This window comes from Ascidia mentula, chromosome 4 (genome assembly GCF_947561715.1).
Source record: "Ascidia mentula chromosome 4, kaAscMent1.1, whole genome shotgun sequence".
NCBI classification, from domain to species: Eukaryota; Metazoa; Chordata; class Ascidiacea; order Phlebobranchia; family Ascidiidae; genus Ascidia; species Ascidia mentula.
Genome location: NC_138569.1, coordinates 19,232,252 through 19,259,809, shown reverse-complemented (window position 1 = coordinate 19,259,809; position 27,558 = coordinate 19,232,252). Strand labels below are relative to the sequence as shown.

The 27,558-nt window shown below is 38.0% G+C and overlaps 5 protein-coding genes across 5 annotated transcripts; 2 read left to right on the top strand and 3 right to left on the bottom strand.

The window, feature by feature from the left end:
- Nucleotides 1-800: 800 nt before the first annotated feature.
- Nucleotides 801-6,304, top strand: LOC145899193 (junctional adhesion molecule C-like). The gene is made up of 8 exons (XM_082987921.1): nucleotides 801-942; nucleotides 1,169-1,298; nucleotides 2,596-2,744; nucleotides 3,996-4,073; nucleotides 4,361-4,447; nucleotides 4,788-4,915; nucleotides 5,360-5,453; nucleotides 5,876-6,304. The coding sequence occupies exons 1-8, from the start codon at nucleotides 891-893 to the stop codon at nucleotides 5,953-5,955; spliced, it is 798 nt and encodes a 265-aa protein (XP_082844047.1). The 5' UTR covers nucleotides 801-890; the 3' UTR covers nucleotides 5,956-6,304.
- A 1,376-nt stretch (nucleotides 6,305-7,680) lies between these two features.
- Nucleotides 7,681-13,274, top strand: LOC145898257 (sialate:O-sulfotransferase 2-like). The gene is made up of 6 exons (XM_082986685.1): nucleotides 7,681-7,799; nucleotides 9,411-9,613; nucleotides 10,226-10,421; nucleotides 10,742-10,983; nucleotides 11,630-11,821; nucleotides 12,886-13,274. Exons 1-6 carry the CDS (start codon nucleotides 7,681-7,683, stop codon nucleotides 13,272-13,274), a joined length of 1,341 nt encoding a protein of 446 aa, XP_082842811.1.
- Nucleotides 13,275-13,677: 403 nt separating this feature from the next.
- On the bottom strand, nucleotides 13,678-27,290 carry LOC145898854 (uncharacterized). The gene is made up of 14 exons (XM_082987491.1): nucleotides 27,135-27,290; nucleotides 26,860-26,913; nucleotides 26,639-26,695; nucleotides 26,069-26,161; nucleotides 25,487-25,555; nucleotides 25,202-25,240; nucleotides 24,864-24,980; nucleotides 17,685-17,966; nucleotides 16,506-16,958; nucleotides 15,913-16,203; nucleotides 15,376-15,521; nucleotides 14,977-15,091; nucleotides 14,575-14,674; nucleotides 13,678-14,280 (listed from the first exon to the last, which is right to left on the bottom strand). The coding sequence occupies exons 1-14, from the start codon at nucleotides 27,274-27,276 to the stop codon at nucleotides 14,190-14,192; spliced, it is 2,049 nt and encodes a 682-aa protein (XP_082843617.1). The 5' UTR covers nucleotides 27,277-27,290; the 3' UTR covers nucleotides 13,678-14,189.
- LOC145899789 (sterile alpha motif domain-containing protein 3-like) lies at nucleotides 18,446-20,468 on the bottom strand. Its single transcript, XM_082988697.1, has 6 exons — nucleotides 20,412-20,468; nucleotides 20,179-20,352; nucleotides 19,340-19,540; nucleotides 19,060-19,210; nucleotides 18,765-18,844; nucleotides 18,446-18,697 (listed from the first exon to the last, which is right to left on the bottom strand). The coding sequence occupies exons 1-6, from the start codon at nucleotides 20,466-20,468 to the stop codon at nucleotides 18,446-18,448; spliced, it is 915 nt and encodes a 304-aa protein (XP_082844823.1).
- Nucleotides 20,305-24,634, bottom strand: LOC145898577 (uncharacterized). The gene is made up of 3 exons (XM_082987085.1): nucleotides 20,956-24,634; nucleotides 20,825-20,890; nucleotides 20,305-20,760 (listed from the first exon to the last, which is right to left on the bottom strand). The coding sequence occupies exons 1-3, from the start codon at nucleotides 21,158-21,160 to the stop codon at nucleotides 20,576-20,578; spliced, it is 456 nt and encodes a 151-aa protein (XP_082843211.1). The 5' UTR covers nucleotides 21,161-24,634; the 3' UTR covers nucleotides 20,305-20,575.
- Nucleotides 27,291-27,558: the final 268 nt, after the last annotated feature.

The following is a 27,558-nucleotide window of genomic DNA, read 5'->3' as shown; positions in this document are numbered from 1 at the left end:
AAAACCAGTATGGACGTGCAACACTTTGAGGATATGCTTTATTGTTTTATTTCAGGAAGTCGCTATTTTTGCGACTTTGGTACAAAACAAAAACACCAACAGGGTTTGTTTTAAGCCGAAAAGCGTGAGAGTGTTTCATGTAGCGCGACTCGTGCCGCTTTTATTCGTGACGTGACAATCGTTTCGAACAATGATGAAATATTGTAAGCGCTGCTTGTGCATGCATAGCATTTATAGTTGGTTTTCTTTCTAATTAAAGTTTAAAATGGTGTCAATGTGCTATTTGAAATGTTGCAAAGAAAATAATGTTGTCTAAAGAAATAGAGATAAGGAAAAGTTGTAAAAAAACTCTCGAAATCGAGACAATGTTATGACCGCCTCGTTGTTGTTGTTGATTGTCGTGGAGTTGTTGTTGAAGAATGTTGTTAATTGCAGTGAAAACAGCCCAAACATTGTTGCTTTGATGAATGAGTATTTGCATTTTAAGGACTTTACACACTAAAGGGATACCACAGGTCAAGCCTGGAAAACACCGACAGTGATCTTGTTGTTAAGCGGACAAAACATTTGGACTCTATACCGCACACTTAATCAACAAATGTTACATATAATTGCGGAAAGGCTTTTGTGACTCTTCAAATTGAAAATTTAAGCTTGCTTTCAAGTGCTTTGAACTGAAGAACCAAAAATGCTGGCGGCGATAAAACAATCACGTTTAATACAAACTGAATAACACGTTGTTGCTTGCAATGCCGTGGTAACGCTTCTCTTTTCTTTTGCTTAAAATTCAGAACCGTAGAGTCTTGTGAAAATTGATTTGTGATTCGACGTTTGCAGACTGTGCAAAACTTGTAAAAAACTGCATTTTATTTTGGTAACTTTTTGAAAGTATGGAAACCAAATTTCTTGGATATATCATTGCAACTTTTCTGCTACATTTCGGTAAGTTTCGCCGCAGCCCCCAAAATCACCTAGTAGATGTTTAATAAAAAAGGTTAAAATGCTTTTCTTGAATCCCCACTATTGCAACCAGCCTTTAGTTGCAGCATTTCATTCATATGACACTTACCTACCTTGCACGGGGCTACTCAAGTGAATGCTGTTGTAAATTTGCACGAGGTTCATACAAAATATTGCACAATAAACAACTTGTACGTTTACTATGCAGTTATTCAATCTCGATCTGTATCAGTGACACTGGAGAGTGGAGGTCGACTAGTTGACAAAGAGGTGGTGGAGGGCACGAGCCCCGAACTCGTGTGCCACTACAGGCTCACCAATAAATCTGGACCCAAGAGGTACAAAAATAAACTCACTACGGAGTATAGTTAATCAGTAATGAATTGTAACTTGTGCTATACGTTGTAGTGGCGATCGTATGCTCGTTGAAACTGGGACCCTTTTTTAATTGATGTATTACCCTGGGAAAGTACACATTAGTGATGTAAAACGTTTCTATATGGGTTGCCAAAAACCGTATGGCATCAGTGCAAGGCGTTATACCAAGTATTTGAACAGTTTGGTGAGTAGGAGAATTGATGCTTTGAGTCGACGGGCATATTTAAACTTATATTTGCATTATGCTGATATTTAAAACGTTAATCGTAACAGGTCTGCCAAAAGCAGAATTAGGATGAGCGACCCAAACTGAATTAGCTAAAATGTGGATCGCTTCAATCACAACTGCAAATCAGTTGCGTAACATTGTTTACTGTTGTTCGTATTTGTATTCAGTCAAAAAGGTCGTTAAATTTCGACACAGTTTCATCACATAGATATTAATGACTTTGCGTTTATTGCGGGGAATTCCCCAGGTTGCACGTCAATCCGACGTAGTGTGAGCGAAAAACTGAAAACAAGTACGGAAGTCGGTGTTGTTTTCACATCAGACGGCCTTGACGGGAAGTCACGTGATCGACTTGTGACGTAGAGGGGCGTGATTAAGAATCACGTAAGCGTTCCGCGCAATGGCACGCGTTTGTATAGAAAGCGAGTTAAAACATGATTTCATTAAACAGGGAAAAAGATTTTGGTTCAAAGATCGTGTTTGTTGGCAATCGACAGTAAACTAATTTGTGATTTCGTTCTTCATTCGTCAACGACATTTTGCGACCACTTTTTTACGTATATTTCAACAATCTTCTGTCCGTTAAGAAAGTTCCTGCAATCAAGATCGCCTTTCTTTCTCCCCGCTTCGATCAGTCTAAAAAAGAACCCCTATGATAAGAAAAATAAAACTATGCATGATTATACGCAAATATACTTCCGAGCATATCCCTCTTTCACTGCTAAACAATTCTATACTTAATCATGTAAAGTAGTTCATAGTTTTTATGGTTTTCCATTTGTGGTACTTCTATATGTGCCAAGGGTACATGTGGAGATCCAGTTCATAAACCATTAGGTTTACTGGCATCGCAGCATTTCCAGCCAAACTGGATTTTCCCGACAAGAAACCATCAGCATTTTTCTCTATGTGAAATCTTTAAACATAAACATATTTATACCTCATTACAAAATGTATATTGGAAGTGGAGCAGCCTATTAAAACCTCATTCCTTCAAAATGTTGGAAACCGGCTTTGGCTTTTTTCAGAATCACGTGGAAATATGAACCCGCATCAGATCCAAAGAGCAACACGATACTTGTGTTTAACACAGTCCCATCACGACACAACACAACAGTGGAACTCACGGGGATCAAAGCAAACATCAGACTACTGAACGTAACAAGAACACAAAATGGTTTGAATTTTTTAATTTTTTATAAATTAGACATAAACTTTAAGCGTTCAGTAACGTAAACATCACTTTAGGAAGGTATATCATTTACAAAATTCCAGGCTGTTTATTTCTTGAATGTCTGACGTTTCTAATATCGGTCACAGCAAAACATAAAGTGCCTAGGTGACACTTTTTACTTGAGAAAATGCTCTATAAGGCCACAAATCTCAAGCTTACATCATAACACGTGACCAAAATGCAGTGGAAAAAAACTTTGGACTCGTAAACCCGAATTCTACCAAGTCCCGGGTTAAGTTATAAGTTAGTGAGCCAACCTTTTCAACAAATACCTTATAAAGTGCTTTGGAGCCGATTGAAGTGGGCCAGTGTGGATTTGGTCACGGGATGCCGACTACATGCGGATGACGTAGATTTTACTGATATTGTGTAACCTATACTTCCGGGTTAAAGCAAACAGTAGATATTGAATAGATGTCTCGGTTTCTGGTTTCGGTCAAAATATGCCAACTGCTGGGTTTTTGCAAGGAAACTGTCTTGTTGGGCCACACTTTGTTTGGTTGTGGTGTTCGCAATTAGTAATAAGCGGGACAACAGTTAAAAATGCTTGGCATAAAATGGTCTTCATATCTTCTGAAAGCACCAGCACAATTCCATTGGAATCTTCTGTGCAACTATTGGAACTAAACAAAGTCAATCGACGTAATTATGTAAACAAGCAGCGATATATGCTGATATGCTGGCATGCACTGCCCTCTCAGTACAGTCTGACGCAACTCACCATCACACAATTGATGTAACTCACGTTTAGAACAAAAGGGGGCGTATAATTTTTATATAGGGTGCAGGAGAATAAAAATAAACGAGCCACAAAAGCATCTGTGTTTAAATAGATTTCGATTTTTTCACTGAACAGAAATATACTATGCGTGTGAGTCCAGGTCTATGTGATTTTCCTTTTTTATATTAGCATTTCATTTATGGTTTGTTCCTGTGATTATTGGGTGCAGTTAGATAGACCTACCAAAGTTCAAAGATTTCAGTATATTGTTTTCAGGTTAATATCGTAGGTAATCATGGCCCGCAGTAGCGCATTGAGTACAACTGCCACCTTTTCAAATCTACAATCCTTGTCGAAATGAATTTAAACTCACCCAAGTTCATTACTGTAATACTTGTCAATGCGCTACAGCTAGCCATTAACCATTTGTCAATATTATTCCGTACTTAACAAACTTGTTTAATTTTTTCCAGGTGTTTACATTTGTACAGTTGTAGCGATCAACGACTCTCCAAGTTCATCGTCTGGTTCCTACAATGTGTCTGTAATAGGTATGCGTGATGTAGCCCGACTTGGTTGTTTATTTATGCCCTTTATATACGTAATGAATGAGATGGTTCAACGGTATTTGATGTATTCGAAATCACAATATGCAAAACAGCCACTAACCGATCCTGGAAATACTCGCAGTATTATAATCTACAACATATGATGGCAAAACTAGTTTACAGGAAACTAAGTGTGAGAATTCCTAGAATCTACTGAAAAATAAAACCCTATAAAATCACTTGCTTATAAATATATAATTATATGAAGCAGTACCTAAAATGTTTTTCAGTTCCACCGGCGAAACCAGTTTGTCGGTTCAGGAGCTTGCGAGTGCGCATTGGAAGTTCCACCAGTTTCACATGCTTTTCTAACGACGGTAAGATTTGCCTGTATACTGTTTCGTATTTACTTGCAGTTGCCGAAAGCTGTTTTTGAAAGTTTTGAATTTGACATTTGTGATGTTTGAGAAAAAGAGTTAAAATAACTTTGGGTGTAGATTAATATCTTATTCTTTCTTACAAAGTGCTCATGTACCTCCCTGGAATCCCATTGACGTTTTTGAAACAATTTTACAGTTATAGGCGTCACATTTAATAATCGAGTATAGTCAACAAAACAAATAGGCATTTTTCCGCAATTTTCGAGAAGCATCGCTGATTCTAAAACATGGCTTGCAATTAAAGCAAAATGTGTAAACGTGCTTTCGTTTTTTACAGGCATTCCCCCGCCTAAATACAGTTGGATTAAAGACTCTTTTCGTCTTCCATCGAACAGCAGCCACGATTTTCGGACAGTAAACATGAGTTATATCTACAATGAGACGACTGGGACGATACGCTTCTCGGTAAGTGCATGATTTTTGTAGAAAAGAAGGATTTTCTAACGTAAACAAAACGCCTTGGCCCAGAAATTTAGGGTAAACAAGTTCAACATGTAAACACCAGTTTTTGTAAGAACTAAGTTATTTTTGCAAGTAACACCTTAAACAAAACTCGTGGTACGTGTGTAAAAATGATACGATATTTTTTTTATGTAAACCGAGTAAAAATAATGTGAACAGTCGTCGCATTAACACAACACCGGAGGGTAACACAATTTAGTCGATTTCTAGAAGGAACAAGAACATTTGCACCCCCTGGAAAATGAAAACTATCACACACTTATCAGCGCGGAGAATCAGAAACACACAGAAAAATAAATTGACTCCCCCTGAATTATTTTCTGCGCACGCCCGTGGTTATATATCAAAGAGAAAGCACAACAATTTTTTAATGCATGTATTTTTTAGAAATTCAATAGATACAACGAGGGAAACTACACTTGTAAAGCCTACAATCGTGCAGGAGAAAAACATTGTTTCCACACTTACATACAAGCGTTCAGTAAGTAATTTCTCTCTGCCAGCTCTCAGCATCCTATAGCAGAGTGCAGGTGCACTCAAATAGTTATTGTGGGTTCGTGCGTGTAACAGTTTGTGGTTTGAAACACCGCCTTGGGGTAGACTATGCAGGTTTAATAGCAAGTAACTGTATTACAAATTGGGGTACAAACTGAACGTTGGGACTGAACTAACTTACAGTCCTTTTGACTGCCGATTTCAGCAACGGATTAAATTTGAGTGTTGATAAAAAGTTAAGATTACCCGATTTTTTAACTGCGGTGAAATGGTTACCGGTGTAATTATAATAAAACCAGATTACTTTATGTTTTTGCAATTTAAAAATCAAAAGAGCATCATATAACAATTTAATCGTGATAACAGGTTAAGTTTATCTAATCACGCCTCTTCTTTATTGGTGTTTAGGCAATGCGAAAAGACTTGAATCAGCGTACATAGTCGTCGTTTTGGTGTCAGTGATGTACCTGGTCGTCAACCCAACGTGATTGACCGAACTGAAAATTTTTCTTTATTACTATTCGTTATATGCAATGCTTGCAATATGCTAATCCACTCCAGGGTCCGGAAGTCGTCGAGGACGATTGAGAAGTCCAATTTTTACACACATTGTTCTATTTAATACAAATGCTAATATCCAGAGAATGAAAACGAGCTTACCGAAATCCTACACGCCAACAAAATTTCACATTAAAAGCTTTGCCGCCAAAAATACTTGTTGTTCGCTTAGTTTTTCTAGTCTTTTTCTATTAAGTTACAATCGACTTGCCATGGAGTGCTTTCTTTTCGTCCTGTGTTTACCGTGTGATCTCTCTATCGCTTTTGCTTGCACTTTGAAATGGCTTTTAAAGTTTCATCTATGGGTTTAATAAAATTCCAGCTGAATTTTACTTTATTGGTTGGATGAGACAAAAAAGGCGCCATGCCAGTTTATAAAAATTGAGTTAAGGTTACACATTTCGGCAATAGGGACGAACATGGCGCCAAAGAAAGCTATAAACAAACAACATTTTGCACACTTTGCTTCGAACTGTAAACAGTTACACATTTTTGATTCAAGTCTTATTTGTGAAGATTATGAGTTGTGACCATTCATTGCTGCTCTGTAGTTTCCTTCATTCTACTCGATTTACAAAGATTTCCTCAACACCCTGTATTTGGTCGACCTACTTGTTTCAACAACACACCATAGTGCCTTTAAATGAAGTAGTAATTGAATCCGACTTTATCAATTGTCCAATTCTGACCTGTCAGCACACCTGGAGCCGTATTACGTTCGGATATAAAAATCTTCCAAAAAAAACTAAAAATGTCGAAGACTAAGTAGCTACACATTGCCGGTTTAGCAGTTTAGCTGAGAAATTTTTTGAAACAGACATCATAGGCCGTTGACCCAATGCACTCTGGCGGCTTCGGAATTTGATTGGTCCCAAACTGCCTCTCCTTGTCCAAAGCTTCCTATTTCAGAACATTGCATCTAATATATATGATATACTATTTTGGGAGCAATTGCTGCATTGGTTTTGACTATATGGTGACAGAAAAGGTTGGCACACCATGGTGTGTCTTGACCACAATGTAACCTGTTCAAACCGCTGCACTCTCGCACCTCAATTTTTAGTTTCAACCATATGTGCTGGCAACTTCTGTGCTTACTTAATGTCAGGATGGTTTTTATGGTTTTTGATCTGTAAAAATGTTTCCTGTGGTTATTTTTGCAACATTGCTAAAACGAATGTGGCAACTTTTTCGTGGCAGTTAAAGTCTTACGTGTGCAGCAAACCGTCCGTTTTTTCAATATCTTCAAGAGAAGTTTTGTAGCTCTTAATTACTGCGTCGAGGGTGCTCAAGGTTCTTCGACGTTTCCTGTCGTTGATATTACTGCCTTTATTACCAGCCGGCTAGTGCGTGGATTAGAGTGTAACTAATATGTATTAGATTGGTATGAATTTCAGTTGCTTTTCTAATCGTTACCGTTATCTGCATGCGTCAACAGTGTTACGACGTTAAACAAACAATAATGGCAGGACATACGGACGGACAAAAAAGATAATGTCAATTGAGTCGACTGACCATTTCCTGAGCCGCACCGGTGGTCATATGCATTGGTTCATTCAATTCAGTCCGCAGTGATAAATAAGTAACTCTATGTATGCGTCCAACGCTGTATGTGTAAGGTCCTGTTCGTTCAGATTTAGATCAGAGTGTTCAAAATGGTCAGGTTCAGGTTGAAAAAAGGTGTCATACAAGCAGCATTGAGTTTTTCCGTTTTCTTCTTGTTTGTGTCAATTGGAAGAAGAAGCAATGTCACAGACAACCAGCAACAAAAACGGTAAGACTTTATTTCCCGCCTCTTGAGGTCCAAATATAACGAGCTTGGCCACAATGGAATCAGCAAAGATGTTAAGCTGGAAATTTCGGGGTAGCAATCTGCCTAAAAGGTATCAGACCAATAAGCAGATTTCAAGCCTGAATTTTTGTCTCGGGTTTTTTCACTGGATCAAAGTGTTACCAACGAACAGTAGTCAGGGAAAGACCGCGGCCCGACGAGAAGGGGGTAATGTCGGCGCCACGGCCCATACGTGTCTACAGGGACCATGAACGTCATTTTTTGCCTGAAACTGAGGAATTCCCATAGCGAAGGCTTAGCGCCCCCTGCAATATAATGTGTTGTTGAAAACAGAAACCACGAATCGGAGCATTTTTCTACTTTTAAGGGCGTTGGAAACGACTTTTTATACCGGTAATAGAATTTTTGATGCGTCCACTCCACAAATACTTAATATTAAAGCGAACAGCTGGACCAAAATCTGGTAAAGCTGAAAAACTCAGTTTAAAAACATTTACTACACTGTTCGCCAATCGCATTTTATCAATAGTTACACGAACATGATACCAAATCCGGAACGACATGCAACATGTAGTATTCACTGCGCAACAAGCCGGAAATATTTGCAACTGTTCGCATGCCGCGCGACATTATTGTGCCATAGAAAGGTTCCGCGTTTCAAAAAAAACACCAAAGCATGCAAGAAAATGTCAAAATCGGCAATGTGAAACCCTGTAGAGTAATGTCGAGATCTGAAAGACCACAAAACTGTAGGGATATGTGCACAACGTAAAGGAACCTTAGGATGTAAAAGGATATGAAGTTAACGTGTGTGTTGGGACATAGTAGAAAAGGACTGGTAAGTGACGTGCAAGAGATAATGACCTTTCTTCATTTCCTTTTCCAGACATGACGTATCTACGAGAGTCGTCACTCCCAAACCTGGAGGCCCTAAAAGTTGTTCGAGGTATTCTCGTATTCGCTTGTTACTCCCATGAAAAAGAACTCTTAAAATAAACATATGAATCTTCCAACAGTCTCATGGGTAACAAAGACCTGGTGTCTGACGTTTTTTTGCAAGTAATAGAGTTTAACGCATAAAAAAAACTAAGTTTAACGAAATAGAAGCAAAATATGTATGTATCAGAAACAACATAATGACAAATGACTTTTTTTCTCTTATATAACTTGCTTCTTTAAGTGTTTAAATTTTATTTCTTCAGAGAAATTCAGCCAGTGCAATATTCGAACGACGTGGAGCATTTTTGTGAGAGTAAGTGTGTCATTATAGTTTTGTCTAAAGGTGTGTTAATGAATTGCTTCATATTCAGGCGTTTATTTGGGGTGCATGATTTCGCTAAAAGGTGCAGTCTTTGCAGCGAAAGATCAACGCGACTGCGTTTATCAATGCGGACATAGGTAAAGATATACATTTAGAATTAAAATAATCATTACCCTTTCTGTGTAATGCTAAAAATATCGATCAAACAGGCAGCTCTATAAATGTTTTGTATCAGAAAAATATATTTTTCTAAAAGCGACATCATCAATTTCTGTGACTTATTCATATGCTTTACTTTGAACATTAGCATTTACAAGTGCACTCGATTTAAGGTCGAAAAAGTACGCGGGATATTTTCACACCGGCGAATGTCGGTGCCATCATTCAATGAGCAACTTAGGCCATTTGCGCACTCTAGTGGCTGGAGACGACGAACGGACCTTCTGTCAACGCGATGACGTCATACAAGCGCATTTCATAAAAGGTCTTTGCGTCACAGTTGCTTCACAGTCTAAAGCGGAACATAACGACACAGGTTGGATCTGTTGTTATTCTTTTTGGGATATTTGGGTTTACGTAACGTAAATTTTTCTGATATTTTTCAACTGAAAGCTTTCGTGTAACTGACAGGAAGTATTTGATGGTTTGGAATTGTGCTTCAACCACCCTTCCGCCCGGAACAACATTACCATAATGCACATTTTTATTCGTCAAATTAAGTGATCCCTGTATTGGCACAATTATGAAGTCCATGCAAAAAAGCAATATTCTAAAAAAATACTAGGTTTGATGACATCCCAGGTACTTGAGTACAAGCCATATATGGTGCGTCTTCTTAACTATGCCAACTTAAAGTTGAAAAAGTAATTACCAGAACTGAACTAGATTATTGAACCATCAATCACGCTACCACTTTAGGAAATAAATATATTTCGCCTTCACGCCATCGTCATTATTATAAAAACAACAAATGTTTGTTGTATTGACGATACCGTTTATAGGCGAAATATACATATTCTCCAATATTGAAGCTTGGACTGTGCTATAATCTAATTCAGTCAGGGTAATTACTTTTTGCAAGACTTTGAGTGCTACGATCCCACCCCGGGTTTCTGTGTATCATTTTCTATCTCCTGAATACTTTTAGTTACAGAACCCTTTCAGGACTCACACATCATGACAAGAAGTAAAGGATGCTTCAGTTACCCCACTAAGGAATCGTCATTTGATTGCGTCAGAGTGACGTCACGGGCGCAATGCTTACTTCTGTGTGAGCGAGGGCGCCACCCTCTGGCAGCATACGGGTCGGGCGGTCGTTGCTTATGTGGGCGGATGAGCAGACGGTATTTTATCCGACTTCAAAGTTATGTGTTTGTTGCCACAGTTTCGTACACATTTGTTAAGAATTGCTGCTTTTTATTATTTCTAAATATTGTGCACCAAAGAGAAATGTTAGATTTTAGTTTTAACCATATGTGCTGACAACTTCTGTGCTTTGTTAATGACAGGATGTTTATAATGGCTTTTGTTCTGTAAAATGTTTTCTGTTGCTCTTTTTTGCAACATTGTGCGTTTTGTTGGCTATCCTTTACTTCATATACTTCTACGCCATTAATTGTGCCAACGCCACTTAGCATCGATTAAGAGTTTTTTTTACTTCCAGCTTCAATCTCACGCACAAGTTGGACGAATGTGGGAACTTCTCCGTGGCGGTTGAAGTCTTCCGGACTACAGCGGAGGACGAAAGATGCGGGAAAGTCCGTTTTCTTCCTCCCGCAGCTTACAACCGAACGACCCTCAACTCCACGCCTTGTTCGGGGAACACGTGGATTCGATATTTGCTGGAGAAGGCCACCGGTTATTACACTGGAAGTGTGTACAACGATGGATCACTCAGTACTTTAGGTGGGAGATCGCATTGCGTAATTTGCTGACATTGAAACGTTTTTAGCCTTTGGCTCAACCTCGAAAGTCTATGTGTTAAAGACGTTGTCATCGAAGACAAATTTTCTGTGCGAGCTGCAGGAATGTGTTGATTTGGTCGAGAGTTCTAGTGTTGTAATAGGCACATCTACATTTGAACCGTCATGCAATATAATTTCGTGTGAAACGCAGCTGGACAATTAACCGCTGCAAACAAGATGCATAAACAAAAACATAAAATCATAGCAACGTTCTGGTTGTAAATACTCAAGTATTCCCAAACTAGTTTAAACACTGGCATTGCAAAATGTTTGAAACATTGCAACCGAACCATCCGCCGAACCATCCGCCGAACCATCCGCCGAACCAGTAAGAGACGTATAGACTGGTTTAAATCCGCAAGTTGAGTTTGCAAATTAATTTTTGCTAAATATGGGGCAACCTGGAGTGTAATTATTTCTGCCTGCCTTCAGTTTTCTCTGAACTCTCCTTAAAATCCTCCCTTTATGCTCAATTTTGGAAGTCTTGTCACTAACATAGTGCATGTTCATGCCTTTAAGCAGTGCAACGATTTGTTATATTTTCGCTACTATATTTCGCTAAACACACAAAAATTTTCACGTATCAGGTTACCTCGGAGAAGAAATATCACCCGGCGAACAATCGGTCGACATGATCAAGGACCACGTGTTTGATGATGGTCTCAAACTTCAAGCGTCGATCACGATTGTTCGCAACCCGTACAGAGCCTTAATATCGCAACGCAATTGGGAGAAGGGAAATCACCATGGCTACGCAAATGAAGCCTGGCTTAAGACCGGTAAAATATCTTGCTGGCGTCATAGGCGTCGATTTAGGGGTGACTGGGGTGACATGTCATCCCTCACAAACAAGCAGGGGTGACAACGCATGCATTGTCACCCCTGGGTTTCGTTTAAATTAAAAATTATTGTCAGAAAAACCACGTACATTATACTATACGTTATACGCTAGTTTCAAATGACCTGTGTTATCACCGTCACAATCAGGACAAACACAAGAATCTCGTGGATTGTTACGCAACAAAATGACACTAAACGAAACTTGCGTTGTTAGCGTTATGTTTAGGGCGATACGACTGACGAAATGTTTTTTGCGCGTTTCTAAAACCTGGAAAAGTCACCCTTAATACTTTACAAAACATTAAAAAATCGACGCCTATGGCTGGCGCCACCAGGTGGCATAAGATTTAGTCAATTTGAAAGCCCTCATTGAAAAGGAGGAAATGGAAACCACGTCGCTCAAATAAATAGTTTCCTTTACTAGAAGAGCTTGACCGATAAAGTATTTTATGTGATGACAAATAGGTTTTCTTTTGAAACACATTGCCCATACTGCGTATATTGTATTTAGAAGCAAATAATTTAGCTAGACGGTAATTTTTGCTTGCGACTTTTTAATGGGGTATTCACTTCACGGTTTGCTGACATCGCAGCCATTGCAGTTGCCAAATAAAGTCCATCGCAATTGGGCGAACCTGTCTTTGCATGCGGGAGTTCACACATTGCTTGTGTACAGTGGTGTGTCCAGCCCGAAATTTAGGTGGTGCCAAGTATTTTATGGGTTTGAGAGAGTCAAAGTTTTAGCTTTGAAAAGTCGTCTCACGAAACAGGATACGATATTACTTGCATATGGAAATTTATTTTATTAAAAACTAAGCCATATTTTGGATATTTGGGAATATCTCAAACCAACGAATCTTTAACTTACAAATTTGGGACGGGTTCAAAGGGAGGCATGCTTGCCACGCCAATTCTTCTGTCATATTTGTGAGTTGGAGGTCGTACAACTCGTTGTTTAAATGTCTCAATATAAACTGCAGCAAATACAACGTTTACTTGACAGCTTTCCCCCCGGCTTACACCGAAAACAATTTGAGGTACTGGAAATGGATGATAACGCGCACTTTGGAGAGCGGCAAACCCTATCTGATCATGTTCTTCGAGGACATAGTGGCCGATCCGATCTCCAACGTAAGGAAAATGGTTGAATTTCTTCCCAATCCCTTACTCCACCCGAAAAACCTGGAAGATCGACTCGCCTGTCTGAGCCAAGATACAGCGGGAATGGCAAAACGTACACCCAGGAAGTTGGCTTCAAACCCGTGGCCTGCGGAGTCGATTAAAATTGTCAACAGGGTTATCCAGGAAACGAGAAAAATCCTAATTGATGCCGGGGTTAAACCTTTTTTGCCCTACTACGAAAATGATCTGGACTACTCCATACCTAGTTAGATAAAAGAAATGGAAATTTGATGTTGGTGCTTTGTGCAAAATGGACAGATTAGCACTGATACTGTGTCATCTGTTCTAACTAAAAGCTTATGCAAATAGTTTTGTTGTGCCTTAAAAACTTTTTCGATTGCTTCATTTTATTCCATACTGTGAAATTGCATTTGGTTTGTTGTAGATGTTTTTTTTTTGCTACGAATTCATTAATGCTGCTGATATACGCTTTACACCCAAAACATTTTGCAATATTTTTATTTAAACTGTGTTGCTTGTGAACATTACAACGACAGGCAAAAGGCAACAGGCAATTTCGTTATCATCGCTGACGTTGGAAAGGTTAAATTCTCTTCGAAATCTCTGCGCTTATTGCTGTGAATTACAGGAAATAAATATGTCGTTCAGGGTCCAAATCAACGCCCTTAAAATCCCTGTTTTACAATGTACCCCAGTTGTTCTCACACTTTTTTGTGTGTGTGCGAAGCACTTGGAAACATTCGCCGCGGTGTTTTTTTGCAATTTTTTAAGTGTGGATGACTGACTAGCGCCCGACCCATACACCTAGAAGAAAACCTAATCGGGATTCGTGGCCAGGATATCCTGAGTTCAAATCCCGGTATGGTAAACAAACCTATACAATCGAAATTCCGTGACAAAACCCCGTACAAGGTTCTTAAACCGGATTATACCATTTTTACCATATATGGAACACAATCTACTCCCTACGTTTGTGTGAATTTTTTGCAGTTTATTTTTGCCCTCAACTAAATTCTATATACATAACAAAATCCTTAGATCGTATTTGCACAAACCACTTGCTATGTAAATGTACAACGTGTTGGCCATTATGCAGATGGGTACAAAGTCACATCAATTCCGACCACAAATAGATTGTTTTTCTCCACATATTGCTTTGAGTCGTTAGAGTTCATCCATGGCCTGCAGCTGTTTCTCGAACTTTGACTTCCCATCGGATTTCTGCCGCACTCCGTCGACAATGTAACTGCATATGCTGCACAATAAAAAAACATGGAAATATATCATAAACGTCAAAGATCACTTTGATCAACCAATTATTGTGTAGATGTAATATTATTACTTGGATTTAACATTCTGCAGACAACTGTTTGTAAATTTGTGATTAGAATACACAAAATTTGAAACAACGTATGAATCTATTTGAATATTTAACTGAGGATGTATATGCAGACGAAATAAATATTTTGAATATTTGTAATAAATTAGGTGGCATTAATATCAATATGGGGCATTTTGTTTCAAACAATTAAATATCACATTGTGGTACCTGTGTATGGTGCTGATGTAGAAGGTGACAAGGTGCGCGACCGCTGTAGTCTTTCCATGGCCCTCGGAGAATTCGATCAAAAGTACGACAACAAGAGGAACTACATGAACATTTCATTTTGTTACGCTATTAGTCGGACCAGAGGAAGCGAGTAGTTCCTCGCAAAAGCTCGTGATATGAATAAAGTGTTTTGAAAATCATTCTGTCACACGAAGTCCACTAGAAACTATTCCAGTACATGAAAGTTGTATGAATAAACCAATATATTTGCAATTGACAATAAACAGGGTTCAAACTCGCAATTGTTTTGCAGACAGTTTGCGATCCAGTAAACAAAACAATATTTTTCTTTGTTCTAGCTTTAGTTGTAAAAACCGTTTAACGTATGGATGTTCGACTTACACATGACTATGGTGAAAACAATAGCTTGTATGATCGACGTTATTGTGGATCTCTGCTCTTTTGCGGCGGACGCGCGATTCTTTGTAATGACGAGGGTAGCCACGAGAAGACCGACCTGTTGATGTTAGTTTTGTTCGGTTAAAGTGCAAACATATGTATATAAATATATAGAGATCTGACTTCTATTAAGTGTTGTAAACCATAGCTACAGACGATAAGAAACGTAAGATTTTATTTGAAAAAGGAACTGATCTCGGAACGGTTTTTAACAAAATTTGGAAACAAAGGCAATTAACGTATGATGACTTGTGACTTTACCCATGTTTTCCTAAATTATACCAGGCTGTATCTGTTCAAAAGCAAGTGCTTTGTGTGAGTAAATATACGTATATGACTCACAGTTGCAAGGTAGGGAACGAGAAAGACGAATACTCCGTACACGACGATGGGAGTGGCATTCCAAGTTTCCGAGTTGATTCCATTACTCAGGGTGAAGAGGAACGTGGGAGGAAAATAAACGAACCCGAACGAAGATCCAACCCAGGCTAAAACAACACAGACGGTCAGGAAAGTAAGGGCGTTTGTTGAAAAGTGTTTATAAAAGTTTGAACTTGTGAAAACGTTTCTTGGTACCTCACATTTTAACGACAATTGCAGTTATGTTGATTTAACGAAAATCTTTGCAATCTCTTTGAATACGTGGTAATGCTATGTTTTTGCCGCCTCTTTTCGAATGAAATACAGTTTAAATTCATTTTATGTTCTGAAAGTAAACAATGCGCCAAAAATTAAATTGTCGTTATCGGTCCGTTGGCCCCACACCATTGAAAAATGCGCTTTTGAACTAATGTTAAACCAACGTTCAGCGTAGGAAATTTGGATCAACAACGTGCAAATATAATGGGCCTAAAATAAGAGTTATCGCTACGTACTTACCTGGCAGAATGGCTACGAATATGGCAGCAATCCAAACCACAACAAGGGAGACGTATACAGTTCCAAGCCTGGGTGCCTTGATTTTTCTCGGTGTCAGAGCCGCGAAACACCGCAAGGCAGCAACTAGTACCCAGTGGTAGAGGGGGGCTGCGTAGCACAGGATAAGGAAAATTCCTCCTGCTTTCGCACCGCCGGAGTGGTTCGTACGGCGTAGACTTTCCTCGAACTGATTCCACGGTGTATGAATAGTGCGACCAAAGTTGTACATCGTTACCACCAGCAGGAGAACCCCTGAGTGAATATAAATGTGTAATTAGATGTTTTATCGGCTTCACGAAGAAACCATGATGGAAATTAAGGCGGTCAAATTATTTTTTTTTGATAAAATTTTGAGGTTGTTTTTGGAAAGGCCTTCGTCACATATACCCGAAAGTCACAAATAGGAATTTGATTTTTGGACCCACTCTATTGTAAAAGAATGAAAATGCTGTCCTATATTATATGAATCAAACATCCGAATTTAACAACAAACAAACACATTTCGCCATACTGCTAGATTCCAATCTGTATATTTGATTGAAGATAAATCTTACCCGTAAGTAGATTGGAAGCAGCATGCGAGATCCAAACCCTGTCGTGTGTCTTAGTATCCGGGGTTGTTCCCCTGAGATGGCTAAGTATCTTCCAAATACTGGAAACCAAAATCGCTACAGCGATGAGGACTACAAAGAAGGCAAAAGTTCGCACACGATCTTGACAACGGTCGCATGAAGCCAGGGTGTTGCAAGGCGAGGCGTTGGGGTCACTCTGGTAGCAAAATATTTGCTGGAAGTCCCCATCAGAGTTTTCTAGTAGAACAGCGCCATCTTCTTGGGAAGTTGATTCGGAAACGGATGTTTGTGTGCTGGTCGTTCGTGTTGTCGTGGGTGACGTGTTCAAACTGCTCGTTGTAGATGGTTCTTGTTTTGTTGTTGGCAACGCATTGGTCGTCAAGTTTGCTGTAGTGGATTGTGAGAAATTGGTAGTCGGGGCGGTCGTCCCGTTTTCTAAAACAGCAAACAAACTTTTGAGGATGATTTGGCGATACGTCATTTTTCTTGGGCGAATGTCAAAATCAATGCAAGAGCTAATTTTTTGATGTGCTTACATCTAAGATTTAAGATTTAGAATTAATTGTGATCATTGCACACATTTTATAACAGTCATATAGAAGAGACGAAAAGGGTCCAGCTGAGAACCAAAAATGGTTTTCGATCAGCTGACAGGATAGGAGGCTGAACTAGGGTAGATCTAGGACAATGTAAGTAGTGATAATGTATGAAAAGAGACTGAACACGAACATAGAGAACACGGAACTATTGCAACTTGAGAAGAAAGCCATGTCAATAGGCAAAATGCAACTATTAATTACCCAACCATCGTTAAACAAAACGCATTTCAGAAAACGTTTGTTTCTTGTCAGCGGAAATAACTTTTTGATTAGTTTTGAATAAAGACTTCAAACAAATTTAAAAGAAGAACAGAAAGATTGTTTCGATCTTAGATCATAATGGAAATGGTTGCAAATCATGATTCTTTCTCAGTAAGAGCCCAGAAGCTAGAAAACGAGACACGATTTACGACATGCCAGTTTGTGTGTCGCAACCGGATATGACGTAATCGGTTTTGCAATGTGGAAATATTTTTTACGTAATCAGTTCTTTTTTCATTACAGGCAACAAAAGTACACGGGAGCAGGCTCACAGAAGATTAAAGTATAAAAGAAACTTCACCTGATGGACAACAGAAGCGAACTTTGAAGTCACGACAGCGGTTCAAGAGCCCATTGGTGCACCGAAACCCGAGGTTGGGGCCTATCGTGTGTTCTGGCATGTTGGGTATTAGATGGTGGGGCAGATTATCATTCACTGTCCTCACGTCTATCTCTGTTGGATGCTCGCAAATCGCCCCGGGATATTCGAATCGCAGGAACTCGAGATCCTCGCAGTCGCAGTTACCGGACGGATGGTCGCGATTAAAAAATCGCGTCCATGCATCGCCGGGGCATCCGGGCCCTGTGGAAAATGTCTTTGGTCAAATTTGTTAGCAACAGATACACTGACTGCATGATACAAAAACCGTATCTGTTCAAACAACAATATCAGCACACTGTAAATTTAAATCCACCCCTTTAGGTGGTAATTACCACCTAAAACCGTGGTCCCTAAAAGGTGGAACTGACCACCCTAAAATACAGCGTGGAAAATACCACCCTATAGCTTTCCACCCCTAGAGTGACTACTTTCCACCTTTAAAGTGTGTACCGTAGGGTGTGAATTTCCACCTCTTTTCAAGCATGTTATTCTCCACCCACAACAAAAATACGTCATGGTTTTTTATTGAGACAATGCAGGGCCATATATAAACAGATAGGCGTACTGGGTCAAGTCTCAATAATGACATGACAAAAAAAGAACCAAGGAAAACAGAATGGTGAAACGTAAAAATATACACCATGCACGGATACAGTACACAAAAAGGAAAGCACTTCAACTTAGAGCCAATTGATTACACGCTGAACTGATATGTTAATGCCGGTTGGGATCTTCAAAAGATAGCTTAACAACTGGAAAGTATTGTTAAGCACTTGTGGAAATTGGATATCAAAAATCCAATATGCAGCAATCATTATGACAATTGCATCCTCAAAACAATCACAGTTGCACATCCAACATTTTTGTACATAAATGGATATTGTTGTCCCAGTTAAAACCATACAGGGATATGGTGTATCCACCTCTTCATCCTAAAAGAGCATTAATCAATACAAACTCAAAACAATATATTTTTGCTGTCCATTAAGCATTACATACCTCTTCTCTGTATTGTATGAACTGATTTAACTGATTGGTACCAAACAAAACAGGAATAAAACAGAGGACTTCAGCAGAACCTTAAAAACATTGAATTTATAAGCATACATATTATTACTTACATACTACATACTTTCTTTTAATACTAACATTATACAAATGGTGTTTATTAACTGATTAATAATGGCTGAAAATGGGAAATGAGTTATTAATAGACCACAACAGAAAGCGTTACTAGTACAGACCACACAGTAAATGACATAATATTTACTTCGCAAAATCTTTGGATGCATACCTTTTCCTTTTAATAGCTGAATTATCTTCTTTGGAGCCAATTTTATTTTTTTTTCTAATTTTTGGTTCAATTTTTTGATACAGCCAGATGATATACTTTTAAGATTTTCTCTTAAATCTTGGTTGAAAATTCTTTGAGCCTCACCAAACACCTGACAAAATATTAGAAAGTTGAAATATTGTGGTTAAACCAGTGATAAAAACAACATTACATTTACCACCATTTTTAAAACCAAGCATAATAATCTCATATGGCATTAATTATCTCATGGAATACTCACCACATCAGGAAATTGCAAAGCTGGGTATTTTTCAATTAGGCTCTCCACGGTCAAGGTTCCCTCACGGACTTCATTTCTTCGAAATGTGTAAGTTCTTCCCATTCTATCCAAAATTGACTCCATGTTTTTTACATTTTTTCGACACTCTTTAGCCATATGTTTGATGTGCATTTCTATGCTGTGGTCGTCTTCCAGACTGTCCTACATTCAAAGAATATGGTGTTACATATATGTTAATGGCTGCTATAGAGTAGATATTGAACATCTATTAAAGAGATAATATATATATACAGGGGCGTATCCAGGAATTTTTAAAGGGGGGGGTCCAAATTTTTTTTAGGGAATTCCCCGATTTTCAGGTATAAACTATTGTGGGCGAGAATCGCAAAATACGAACGCTGGTGTTCGCGCCAATCGTCACATAAACGGTGTCTTTCTGGCTTCCGCAATTGTGTAACGCTATGGAAAGTTTACCAACTAAACTAATTGACTTTCACGCAAGTAAACCGCTTGTCATTACAACGTGGCCACTAAAAAACGACGTTTCGTCCGTGAACTGACGAAAAATGACACTTGTTTCGTAACAATGCAACGTGTTTGGTAACAATGCTCCCTGTTTGGAAACAATGGCGAATGCAACACGATGCGGTTTTTAGGTCAACGTCAAAGAAAATTTCTGGTTTTCACGCGGATTTTGACAAAAAAATACAGTGGCGTTTGTTTAGTTATTAAAAAAGACCAAAATATTTTACAAAAGGGGGGGGTCCGGACCCCTCGGACCCCCCCCCTGGATACGCCCATGTATATATATATGTTTCTATACATTTAAACTGAAAAACCTTATCAAATTGGGCACACTGGCGTTTTGCTGGAATGATGTCATCTTTGAGCTCTTGTGATGATCTCTTTCGTTTGTGCCCAAATTTGTTCTTCATTTTTATCACCATTTCGTTGGTTGTCATTGGTCTTCGTGCATCTCTAAATTTTTGACGAATGCTTTCAATCCATGTACCCTGTTACAAAATCATGAAAGTGGTTTTATACACACACATACAGTTTTTTGGACACATACAGCAGGGTTTTTGGAATTCTGGTCCTTTAGCTCAGGAAACTGTTTCAGCAATTCCATGATCACATGCTGATACTCCAGGTGTGTGGGATATCTTTTTATGAAAAACAGCAATGGATATTTGTGATCAGTATTACCTAATAACCCAAAAAAATGTGCTTGTCAGCTTACAGTGTATGAGCAGACATTGAATGAAATAATATCTGACAAACTTGTCTTCTAGCTGAAGAACCAAGTCTGCCATTAGAATCATGAATAGCCTGTCGCACCATAACAGGTAGGGCGGGCAGTTTGTAGCCAACAATCCAATCGGTGTTACTACATGTGGCCACTGGTTCATCTACAGGTTTGTCTGGGTCAAAGTTGTTAGATTTAAGAAAATAGTAAGAAATATTATCTGCAATAAATATATATACTTGCTGCAACATCTTCCTCAGAACTTAAAGGCACAGTGCTGGCCACAGAACTGGACGAACATACATCTTTAAAAAAGCAAACCAGGTTAATTTTTTTAATTTTTATTATATTTTAATATTTAATTATTTACCTGTAGGGAGAACAAGCAGTTTGGTCTTGTCTGGCAAATTTTCAGGCACATCAATGTCCTCCCAATCCTGAAAGTCTTCGTTCCATTGTTGCAAACGAAAATTAGCCACATCAAATGTGCATTTGATTTTTTGAATAATTTCACTTTTTTCACATTTCAAAACTTGTTTCCTATCATTGCAGCTAATATGGTATTGACAACTCATGTTCCTGTTAAATTCTTAAAAAAATGGTTAAATTCGGATTGAAACACACAAAATACAGGTCAATTGACATGATCAATGAGTACTATAGCAAAATCATACTAATACAATTAACAATGTATGTACATAAAGGCATGTGCCAGGCCAGTCTATCAACAATGATTTCTGTGGTCTGTTACAAAAAAATTCTGTATTGTAGTCTAACCATCTGTTTATCATCACATTTATATAAATCATGGGGGTGTCCACACAACTCCATCCCAGGTTTAAAAAATAGCATTGTCTCTGTTTCAATTACAGCATAACTATGGTAATGTGAAATAAAAGAAAGAGTTTTTAAAAATGAACCACAAATGTATGTTATAGATTTTAACACAACAATGTTCTTAATTTGAATAAACATGGGAACATCATCTAACACATCCAAGACAAACACATCTTTTACAGAATATGTTATTCCATTTTCAGTGATCCATTTCGTACTGATAGCTGTTTCATTGGGTTGAAATCCTAACTCTGTGTGTAAGTAACTAGAAAATGCATGTGGCAGCTCATCTACAAGTATAGGTTTTCCTATTACACTGTCAACATCTCCAGTGAGGCCTGCAATGTCACACTGCTCATAGCACTTCATTGATTGGATGCGACTCGCAACTGTCATGCAAATATTTTTGAAATTTTTACATCTTTGGGCCACTAACTTTAATTTTCTATGAAAAGATTCAAACCGCATGCACCATAAATTGCGCAATGGGCCATAAATTTCTAACAAACGAGGATAATGAAGGAGAAAATGTAGTTTGGGTTTGACTAAGTCTGGAGCAAAAGCAGCAAACAACAAATACAATTCTTCAATCAAACATCTTAAATGATCACTAATGTTCGTGCTGGTCATTGGAGCCAAAATAATATCCATAATTTCGGAAAGCAAAGAGTATAAATGCCATGCTGTATCCCCATAAGGAACAATATCTCCAATAATGAAAGGCAAATATCTAAACAAGCATAATGTTTCACTGGCAGAAAGTGATATTTTCCCATTTTGCATTATTACATTCCCAGGGAGAGCACGTGGCTTATTTTTGTTCTCACATCTTCCAAATTTGAACTTCTTCAATCTTTCATTAACAAATGCAATTGAACATATACCACTATCTTGAAAATGTTTAAATATTGCTTGCATGACAGATGGAAGCACTCCTTCCAAGCAATCGTGCATTATATCTGGGGGAAAGGCAGTCACAGGTGAAAACCCCTGAATAATATGAAAAGCACAACTTTTTGCCACTCCATATGCTGACACCAGTGTGTCATCAATGCTTACTGCAGCTACATGTTGATTGTGGATAGATGGTGTTCGGAGCTTAAAATCCGTTTCTCTGCATTTTGTTTTGATATCTGCATGGGAACACATGCAAAACCTACATATACACCCACTGCTAAAGCATCTTCTAAATCCACCTAGTTGATGTGCCCCAAGGTTGTCTGCCGATATTGTGGCAATTGTCCCAAAAACACGAGTCCCAGCACTGTCCATTTGCGCCGATACATGTGGTTGTACAAGCAACCCTTCGAATTCCAGTTTCTGAATGTCATTAATAAGAGGAGCCACAATTGGATCAAGACCATAAGATTTTAATGTTTCCCCTTTTACCAATATCGACAAAAAAATATTCCTCAGTTGTGAACAGTACTTTGGACCTATGTTACCCACATAAAAATAAAAACATGCCAGTTTATTTTTGGACTTTGATGACCCAAGTGGATTGCATAGCTCTAATTCATCGAAATAGAAGTGCAGTCTAAGCAAATCTTTTTTACCCTGAAAATAGGGGTGCTCATTGAACAATATTCCATTTGTAAAATCTACATTTTTTCTTGATTCTGTGGTGGCATTTTTTTTTATAGAAGCCCATACATCTGAATGTTTCAAATATTGCTTTAGAGTATTAAGCACAGGTATATATTCAAATGAAGACTTATCATCTAAATGAATAGTGATGGATTCCACCAGTCCAAGGGTTCTGCAGTAGTTTGTAAAATAATTCTTACATTTTAAAGAAGCCCAACTTCTTACCAAAAATTCTTCATCCAACAAAGCCATATCCATGTCAGTTCCAGGCCTTGGGGTAAGCTTACCCAATATATTTGAATGAAAAGAAGAAAACAATCCTATTGTATCATCCATTATATTCATGTAAGTGGAATTTGAAAGAACATATTTCTCTTTTAATTTCAAACAAAACTTCGCAAGTTTACATTCAAAATCCTGCCCAGGATTACCATATTCCAACATTTCAAAATCCGCAGAACTACAAAACACTTGAGTACTTTCTTCATTCGGTTCTTCAGCAACAAAAAAATCTAGATTGGAATGATCTCTTTGCAAGTGCTTCTCATAACTTCTAATGCTTGAATATGTGCAGTGACAGTTATTAATTTTGCACGTGTAAGAACTGCTAACTAAGTGAGACTGTTTCAGGTGATGAAGCAATAACCTTTTTTCACATTTAACCATACAATTAGCACGAGGACACGGTATTTCCATTGTTTCTATACTGTATAAGCTACATATCTACAAATATATTAAAATATTACTAAATAGACCATCCAACTAAGAACATTATACTGGCACAAATACTTCAACTCTCAACAAATCCAATCCTACTATAAACTGAGAAGAATGCGATCCATCACCAGACTAACGAGACAGCTCCTTTTCCCCTCCCGCTACCCGGTTTGAAGACCTGCTGTGCTGAAACCCCGCCAAAACTATGCCTATTGTTCGCTCATTATTGAGTTATGACCTCCTTCCAATATTAACCAATCGGAGCGTCGTCTTAACTTGAAGACGTTGTTGGCGCGCTTACTTCAAAGGACCGAACAGCGCAGTGGCATTGCGAGTGCGCTAATAACGCCATCGCAATTTCACTGGATTTGTTAGTTGTAACCGGTTTTCTGGTTGTAAATTCACCGACATATGTTTAGCATTTGTCCGCCAAATTCAATTTCTCACTGTGTAGCGACGTTTCATACACACGACACAGCACATAAACACCTTGACATTGGAATGTGGTAATCAATTGAAATCATTTGTGGTAATTAAATTCAACAAATGAATATCACTTAAATATTAATGTCGTATAAGTATTGGTGTTATTCTCCACGTTTAAATGGTGTGAAATTCCACGCTGAAAAAATCATGTTTTCTGCCAGAGGGTGGAAATTTCCACCTTGACCACCATAAGGTGGAGTATTCCACTCTATGACTTGGGGTGGGGTGGCTTTCTCCACGTTTTCAGGATCAGAGGGTGGAAATTTCCACGCCATAAATCACATGCTTTTGTTGATGGTGGAAAATTCCACACATAGGAGTTTTATTTCCACCTTTATCCACAAAATGGTGGAATTTACCACCATTTTTCACAAATTTCCACCCCGAGGTGGGTTATTACAACCTCCAAATTTTACAGTGCAGGATGTCGAATGTTTGCTGTTGAGCATGGTAGCAAAAAAAATCAAAACTATTTAATAAATGCATTGTATTAATAAAAGCATTACCTTAAACACGTGTTGTGCTTTACAATACACTTTTGGCACTAACACAACAACGCAATCATCCTCATCGGCACAGCTTATTGAAAACAGATAAGTAAGAGATATAAGAACAGCCACAATTATCTGTTCTTTATGGTTTTGTACCCACATGTTCTGTTTATTGTTTCGGTTGTAGTTTCCGGAGGTCTTGAACTTGTTTCATTAACTGCTGATTCAAATACAGAATAATCTCCAGATCCAAAGGTAAAGTTGTAAGAAGGCCATTCTGGTAACAAAGGAAAAAGGAATTTTAACCTGCGTCGTCTGTTGCATCCGGGATTTGCATGAAGCTTTTGTTATAGGTCTCTTATACGTCGAAAAGTAATTAGCATAGTGATCGATAACCTGCCAGTAGGAACCTACGCATCAACGTACCAAAACTTACAAACATTTTATTGACAAACAGGCTTGTCAAAACATATTACTCAAGGCGTGAAATGAACTTACCGCCTGCTGCTGATTCAAAGTAATAATCTGTGTAGTTTGCTGCAAATTAAGCCACACATGTTACTCCAGTGATCGATCGAGTGTTACCACAAACATTCAAACATTACTTCATATTTTCACCTGCACCGCTAACTTGCCTGAATCCAAATGGGTTTCTATGCTATCACGAGATAGATGTTTTAATATCATAGTTTATTAACGATTTGCCAGTACGTATAGGTGGATTAAGAAATATGTTGTAAGCAGAAAGAACAAAATTAACTAGAAATTACTCTTTGTACTTACCGTTACTTGCTGTATATGTAAAGTTAAGGTTGTATAGCCATGACCAATCATAGTCGTAGCTGCTTAAACCTGAATGTAAAAATATCAAACAACACACGCTTGCGTATTTCCATGAATAAATAAGCTCTTAATTGCCAGCAAATATAATCATCTAGAGAAATTGGTTTTGTTTGAATTTTGGCATTATTAGTTTCCTACTCGGAGACTTACGGCATTGTAATTCTACCAATTATATATTATCACTTTATGTCGCTATGTAAAGACAAAGCCCATAACCGACTGTCAAGGGCAAATCTCTCCAACACTTTCATATTATATCAAAATGGTCAAAAAAAATTTTATACAAAAACTTTAGTTTTTCTATTTTAATGGTAACTATAGTTTTAACCAAAGGAATACTTTAAACAATAACAGATAAAAAGTTGTCGATGGCAAAAAGATAACAATATGGTATGCAAAAATGTTACGAAAAAATAGTATTTAAAACATTGTTTTTCATGCCCTCTAAAAATGCTTCAAAATAACACAATACCGGGTGGAGTTACACAGTGCACTGACGATGTAGGGAACACATGCACGTACCTGTTTCTGCTGTCGTATTTGGTACGAATAAAGTTGGTAGAATCGGTACGGTTAACAATGAAAATATGTCCAATGGGTCGTAGGAGCTTGAACCTGAATGTAAAAGTAGTAATTAACACACTCTTGCATATTTCCATGAATAAAAAAAAAATCTTAATTGCCTACAGATACAATAATCAAGAGAAATTTATTTCGCTTGAATACGTTGGCATAATTAGTTTTCTATTCGGGGGCTTACGGCATTGAAATATTACCAATTATATATTGTCACTTTATGTCGCTATGTAAATACAATGCCGACCGACTGTCAAGGGCAAATCTCATTATATAAAACAGTTATATATTATGTCAGAATTGTCAAAGAATGTTTTTTACTCAATACCTTTAGTTTTTTTATTTTGATGGCAAATAGTTTTCACCAAAGGAATATTTTAAACAAGATAAGAATAAGAAAGTTGTCTGTGGCAACAAGCTAACAATATTGTATGCAAAAATGTTACAAAAAATGATATTTAAAACATTGTTTTTCACAGTGCATTGGCGATGTAGGTAGGGAACACATGCAGGTACCTGTTACTGCTGTCGTATGTGGTACGGGCGAAGTTGGTAGAATCGGTGTTATTGGACCTGTATATAGGATCGATTTTGATGGGAAATAATTGGACCCGTTTTTCGATTTTGATGGCAAATAATTTTCCCCAAAGGAATATTTAAACAATTACACAAAAGAAAATTGTCTGTGGCAGCAAGCTAACAATATGGCATGCAAAAATGGGAACACATGCAGGTACCTGTTGCTGCTGCCGTATGTGGTACGGGTGAAGTTGGTAGAATCGGTATTGGACCTGTATATATATATATATATATATATAAATACTAAACATAGCTAAAAGGGAAATGCAGATGTTATATTTTTTTAGTTTTGCTGCTTTTTTTGTATAAAGACTGGAGAGCGCCACTTATCACGTTATTTACCTTCCCGGGCCAATTTTTAGCTACATTTTTCTGTGACGAATTCAACACGCCCATTAACAAGAAATAAAAATTGCTACCAAATGTTGCTTACTTCCTAAGACCCATCTCAATTTTCGTGAATGAATCGACAAAGGGTCCACATTACTTTCTTCAGAACACGTGGCACACTGAAGAGCAGCTAAAAGGATAACAAACTTACCAAAGATGTAAAAAACTCTACTGCCATTACCCATATTTGCTGGGTACATAACCTGCTGGGTACACGATAACCAGTTGTAACTTTGAACATCAAATAACAAACAGCAACGTTAAAAACGCAATGAAAAAAACGGAAATGTTTTGCTACAAATGTTACAAATGCTAAGTTGCTTGAAACATCAAACATCACGAAACTGTTGCAACTCCTCGGAATAAACATTATAACTCCTCCTACAATCCCGTTCAGTTTTTGCGACTTCGCGCATTTATAGCAAATGTCGTGCACGCACACGTTCGAAGTTTTCCAGCAAATCGAT

What these genes read in the sequence shown, in the direction of transcription:
- LOC145899193 (XM_082987921.1), top strand. Translation starts at nt 891, where the DNA reads ATGGAAACCAAATTTCTTGGATATATCATTGCAACTTTTCTGCTACAT. An exon ending in AACTTTTCTGCTACATTTCG is followed by an intron (nt 943 to 1,168) that starts GTAAGTTTCGCC and finishes TTTACTATGCAG; the next exon opens with TTATTCAATCTCGATCTGTA. An exon ending in CGTAACAAGAACACAAAATG is followed by an intron (nt 2,745 to 3,995) that starts GTTTGAATTTTT and finishes AATTTTTTCCAG; the next exon opens with GTGTTTACATTTGTACAGTT.
- LOC145898257 (XM_082986685.1), top strand. Translation starts at nt 7,681, where the DNA reads ATGGTCAGGTTCAGGTTGAAAAAAGGTGTCATACAAGCAGCATTGAGT. An exon ending in GACAACCAGCAACAAAAACG is followed by an intron (nt 7,800 to 9,410) that starts GTAAGACTTTAT and finishes ACTCGATTTAAG; the next exon opens with GTCGAAAAAGTACGCGGGAT. An exon ending in TGAAGCCTGGCTTAAGACCG is followed by an intron (nt 11,822 to 12,885) that starts GTAAAATATCTT and finishes TTTACTTGACAG; the next exon opens with CTTTCCCCCCGGCTTACACC.
- LOC145899789 (XM_082988697.1), bottom strand. Translation starts at nt 20,468, where the DNA reads ATGGAATTGCTGAAACAGTTTCCTGAGCTAAAGGACCAGAATTCCAAA. An exon ending in CTTTGCAATTTCCTGATGTG is followed by an intron (nt 19,211 to 19,339) that starts GTGAGTATTCCA and finishes ATATTTTGTCAG; the next exon opens with GTGTTTGGTGAGGCTCAAAG. An exon ending in TCATACAATACAGAGAAGAG is followed by an intron (nt 18,698 to 18,764) that starts GTATGTAATGCT and finishes ATGCTCTTTTAG; the next exon opens with GATGAAGAGGTGGATACACC.
- LOC145898577 (XM_082987085.1), bottom strand. Translation starts at nt 21,160, where the DNA reads ATGAGTTGTCAATACCATATTAGCTGCAATGATAGGAAACAAGTTTTG. An exon ending in ACTGCTTGTTCTCCCTACAG is followed by an intron (nt 20,891 to 20,955) that starts GTAAATAATTAA and finishes GCTTTTTTAAAG; the next exon opens with ATGTATGTTCGTCCAGTTCT. An exon ending in TGAGGAAGATGTTGCAGCAA is followed by an intron (nt 20,761 to 20,824) that starts GTATATATATTT and finishes ACTTTGACCCAG; the next exon opens with ACAAACCTGTAGATGAACCA.
- LOC145898854 (XM_082987491.1), bottom strand. Translation starts at nt 27,276, where the DNA reads ATGGGTAATGGCAGTAGAGTTTTTTACATCTTTGGTAAGTTTGTTATC. An exon ending in TCGTTCCCTACCTTGCAACT is followed by an intron (nt 15,092 to 15,375) that starts GTGAGTCATATA and finishes TAACATCAACAG; the next exon opens with GTCGGTCTTCTCGTGGCTAC. An exon ending in TACATCAGCACCATACACAG is followed by an intron (nt 14,281 to 14,574) that starts GTACCACAATGT and finishes TTTATTGTGCAG; the next exon opens with CATATGCAGTTACATTGTCG.